Source organism: Eurypyga helias, unplaced genomic scaffold (assembly GCF_000690775.1).
Source record: "Eurypyga helias isolate BGI_N326 unplaced genomic scaffold, ASM69077v1 scaffold17255, whole genome shotgun sequence".
NCBI lineage: Eukaryota > Metazoa > Chordata > Aves > Eurypygiformes > Eurypygidae > Eurypyga > Eurypyga helias.
This window is the reverse complement of record NW_010249728.1, coordinates 1-4877: the sequence shown is the minus strand read 5'-3', so window position 1 is coordinate 4877 and position 4877 is coordinate 1. Positions and strand designations below refer to the sequence as shown.

Below are 4877 nucleotides of genomic sequence, written 5' to 3'. Positions count from 1 at the left end.
CTTCCGATGCTGAAATACTTCAATTTATCGGGGAATAAGATCTCCTTTCTACAGCGGGGTTCTCTCCCCGCTTCTCTGATCGAGTTAGATATCAGCGACAACGCCATCACGACCATCGTGGAGGACACTTTCAGCCCGTTAACGAGTTTGAGCGTCCTGACCGTCCAAGGGAGACACTTCTTTTGTAACTGTGACTTGTACTGGTTCGTGAATGTCTACAGCCGCCAGCCCCACGTGCGGATAAACGGCAAAGGAAACCTGCAGTGCAGCTTCCCGCCAGACAGGCGGGGCTCCTCGGTGGAGAGCACTAACCTCACGCTCCTGCGCTGCTCCCTGGGCATCCAGATGGCTATTACAGCTTGCGTTGCCATCCTGGTCGTCCTGGTGTTAACGGGCTTATGCTGGCGGTTCGATGGGCCATGGTACGTGAGAATGGGGTGGTACTGGTGCATGGCGAAGAGGAAGCAGTACAAGGAGAGGCCAGAGAACAAGCCCTTCGACGCCTTCATTTCGTTCAGCGAACGAGATGCGAAGTGGACGGAAGAGCATCTACTGGAAAAACTGGAAAGGGACGGATTCAGGATATGCTACCACGAGAGGGATTTCAAACCGGGGCATCCCATACTCGGTAACATTTTTTACTGCATAGAGAACAGCCACAAAGTCCTCTTCGTCCTCTCTCCCAGTTTTGTCAACAGCTGCTGGTGCCAGTATGAACTGTATTTTGCCGAACACCGTGTCCTGAATGAAAATGAGGATTCCCTCATCATGATTGTGCTGGAAGACCTCCCGCCCAACAGCGTGCCGCAGAAGTTCAGCAAACTCAGGAAACTGCTGAAAAGGAAAACCTACCTGAAGTGGAGCCCCGAGGAACACAAACAGAAGATGTTCTGGCACCAGCTAACAGCCGTCTTAAAAACAACCAACGAACCACTTGTGAGAACAGAAAATGGATCCGCTCAGGCTACGCTTGAGATGGAATGAGACGCCAGAAGGTTGCGCCGGGAAGGGCCACGGTCCAATAAAAGCGTTTCTGTGTTCACCTCCTGCGAAGGCTGCCGTGTGGTAATGGGGTTTGTCTCGGATCGGTCCCACGAGAGGTTACCAGCGGGTCTGTAGCATCAGCATTACTCCAGCTGATTACTCCAGGCTCTGTTATCCAAGGGGGCAAGCCCTCAAGCATGGATAAACTGCTTTTCTTTCCGGGGGGCTTTATTTTTCTTCAGTTATTTCCAGTGTTTCTTAAAACGCTGTGGGTGTCACCTGGAAGGAAAACCAGCTGGAGTCACACATCCTAACTGTCCTTTGGAAACTCCCGCAGGGAAAAGCGATGCCAGTGGGAGGCAGGCCGCAGCTCAGGTTCTCCGTTCTAGGGACGGGAACGCTGCGCACGCGTAAGGGAAACGCAAGGGTAACAGCTCCTTCCTGTGGTTTAGCAAGGAAAGATTAAAGGTTTACTCGGTGTAGCCACCTGAGAGAGGCGACTGCAAATCCACGCTGCTGCGCCACTTGGTTTTAGTATCTGGTGGAAGAGACCAGACTTTAAAACAGTTTATAATTACAGATTAATTAAAAAAACCCAATTAAAACCCCATTGAAAACAGACAAAAGGCAAAGCTAGAAAACATCCGTAGGACTCCACCGTAACCCCTGCAGGACTGCGTCATCATTTGAAGTTACTTGGCATTACCAGCTTTTAGCTGTTACATGTAAAGGGCAAAAAATACATATAATGCAGCAGGCCAAGGGCTGAAAGAGCCAACTACAGACCTGCTTGGGGTAAACCACTCGGTATTCACACGCTTTACTACCTCCTCTCTCAGCCACCTCCTCTCTGCACGTACATTTTCCACCTTGGTGCAGCACGCTGCTGCTTCCCCTCTCAGACTGCTGCTTTTTACAGCTCACGGTCACGCTGTGCTGGTTCTGCGCTCGGCAGGAGAGGGTTCTGGCACAAGGGGGCTAAAGGAAAATGGAGAAGTTATATGGCAGAAAAGTCTCAATTATCACATAATTAATGATTCACTTCAAAGAAATGGTACCTGCCTATTTCCAAAATCCGGTCTCTACTTCCTACATCCATAAACCTTCCCCAGGATGGTTATTTAGGACAACTGCCAGATTTTGTTACTGCTGCAGGTTAAAAGGCGTTGCACTTCCCTGGCTGACACTCTAAACATATTATTGGTTGTATTAAGGGTACAGCTGGCTCCAGGAGTTAACAGAAAGGCAGTATTACAAAGTGCTTTGAAGGGGATTCAGCTCTTTTGTCTTAATAACGCACCAGACAAAGGCACTACAAGCTCCTTCCATCCTAACGCCACGCCCTTCTCGCTTCACTCCCGCGCCAACGCTCAGCGCAAATTCCCCTTGTGAATAAGGCGCGAAGGATTTCGTCTTCCGTGCGTGACGAAGCTCATGTGACCCAAACCAAAAGCAGAGCAGGAGCCGTACGTCCACGCAGCAAACCCAAAACCCGCTTAATGCTACAACCAGTCCTAACGCCCATCTTCACATCCCTTAAAGTAGATGGGGGACCCCATCTTGCACCTACTTTTGGGGTCCTGCCCTACACTCCTTCCCTCTGAAGGAGTAATTGCTGCTAAGAACGTGCAGTTTGAGACAAAATGAAAGGATCTCACATCGTTTTTCCCTCCCTCTTTGTACTAAAGAGAAAGGCAAAGGCAGAAAACCCAAACAAGACTGAGCGTTTCGTTATCTTTTATAATTACGTTAGAAAGAACCATGTTATTCGTCAACAGAAAAAACTATTGGCAGGCAGAGAGAATGAGGCTTGGAGCAACCTGGTCTCATGGAAGGTGTCCCTGCCCACGGCAGGGGGGGGGGGCTGGGGGGGCTTTAAGGTCCCTTCCAACCCAAAACATTCCGTGATCCACGAAATAATTTCAATTTTACATTCATATTAGAAAGTCGTTTGCATCCATTTTATTGCAAGAAAGCTGTCTTGAGTTATTCAAAATGAGTTAAAATTCAGTGTTAAACAACAGTGTTTGTAACGTAGCAGCCTTCCGGGAAAACCTTGAAAATAGTGGGGTTAACCAACAGCCGAAACCAACGACAACTCACACACGGCAAGGACGGGAAGGGGATTTGCTTCTAAAAATAACAAATCGCCTCTCCCTTGCTGTCAGTTCGCTAAAGACGTGGCGTTTTCCTACGACGAGGCACCAAAAGCCTGCGGCACGGTTATTTCGGAGATACTAAGGCTCTGCTCGAATCCATGGAAGCGGAAAGGCGAAAGGGTGACTGCGTTACTAATACTGTGTCAGCACTGCAACGTCGCAGTAGCCACCTTTATCCTCAAGTAAACCCTTTAATTACGTATTGCACGCTTATTTCTATCAGATATAAAGTATTTCTCCAAATACATTATTTTGGGATCTACAACGCCACCAATCCTCACAATACACGTCCAGCGGCAACTCATGTATACTGCAGGGGTTTATGGCAGTGCCACGACACTTTGCAAGGGTCCTTCCTAGTGGCAAGACAACGCTGTTCCTCAAACGCTTCGTCCTTCATGCTTCAGGAAACTGAGACCGAAATCCTGAACGTCCGTTGAAGTCCATGGAAATTTTGCCATTGACCTCAACAGAACCAGGATTTCACCCTGCCAGTAGGAAGGGTTTTTGTTATTGCTGACACTTGCTACAACAAAACACCATCCATTCTTTCGACCTCGAGCAAGGGGATGAGTTTGAACTCCAGTTATCATCATACCGAGCATCCTCCCGATTCGCTCTCCTTGAAAATTCAGCAAGTATGGAACTACACAGGCAATAGTGGCGCGGCCTCGGATCGTTCTCCGGGAAGGTCTGCCTCGAGATGTAACAAATCGCGTAGTTATGGCACTTAGTTCTTTTTTACTCATCCAGCAGTAAAATTTAGCAACAAAACCATCCTCAGACAACAGTTCCAAGTACAAATCTAAAATCCCGCTCCTTCTTGACTTGTCACAGGATTCAAGAAAGCATCGCAGAAGCGATATCCCAGTGTTCGCTGTATCCCAGTATCCAGCAAACAGCTGGATATTAACACCAGTGGCGTTTTTCTTAATTGGCAGCAGTGCAGCATCACTGAGTCTGGAATAATCATTCACAAAAGAAAAGAGGGGTGGGACGATCCACGGGATCAGCTCGACCAGAGCCCTGCCCTACAGTTACACCGAGGGCACCGGGATCTGCTTGGCCGAAGCGCTGTCGCAGTCTCGCGCCACGTCGTTGGTGGTGCGGTAGTGCATGGCAATGTAGGATTTGGCAAAGCCAAAAGTCGAGTTGACCGGCTGTAAGCTGTTTGGGGTGCTCGCTTCCTGGGAGGGGCTGCTGTTATAGATACTGTAATAGGGCTCGATTCGGGTGTTCATGGGGGTGGAGCTGCTCTGTGCGTAGTGCTGATGCCCGAGGGAAGCCTTGGGACTCAGCACGCTTTCCTTGGAGTGACTGGGACCACAGGCTTGGTCCACAAACTTTTTCTGGGGTTTGGGAGACAACACGTACGCAGAATTGGTCTCATGGTGGGAGGACTTGTTCCTGTTGACTTCCAGGCTGCCCTTACCCATGGCGCGAAGCCTCGTCTTCTGCTTGCAGCAGAAAAAGACGAGGGCTTCGTACTGCAGGCACCAGAGGACGCGTCTCCGAAGCCCAGCACTGTTTCGGGAATATATAAAGGGATTTAATCCAGATTTGAAAAAAATAAGGGTAAATCCACACAGCTCGAACTGGTAGAGCACAAAGCCACCGCTGCTGGACAGCACGTCCTGCACCAAGGAGATGCCCAGGGGCAGGCAGCAGACCAAGACGGAGAGCACGATGACGACGCACGTCACCACCGCCCCGGAGTCTTTGGCCGCGGACAGG

The 4877-nt window shown here is 49.6% G+C and overlaps 2 protein-coding genes across 2 annotated transcripts in view; one reads left to right on the top strand and one right to left on the bottom strand.

Moving 5' to 3' along the window:
* Positions 1–984, top strand: part of LOC104509511 (toll-like receptor 2) — a 2615-nt gene extending 1631 nt beyond the window's left edge. The window contains 1 exon segment of the mRNA XM_010151478.1: positions 1–984. This exon segment is cut by the window's left edge and continues 20 nt beyond it. Coding sequence (XP_010149780.1) covers positions 1–984 — 984 coding nt within the window.
* A 3196-nt stretch (positions 985–4180) lies between these two features.
* On the bottom strand, positions 4181–4873 carry GPR75 (G protein-coupled receptor 75; the record flags this gene model as incomplete). Its single annotated transcript, XM_010151480.1, has 1 exon — positions 4181–4873. A coding segment is annotated over one exon (693 nt), but the record flags the coding sequence as incomplete, so codon positions are not given.
* Between the last annotated feature and the right edge of the window lie 4 nt (positions 4874–4877).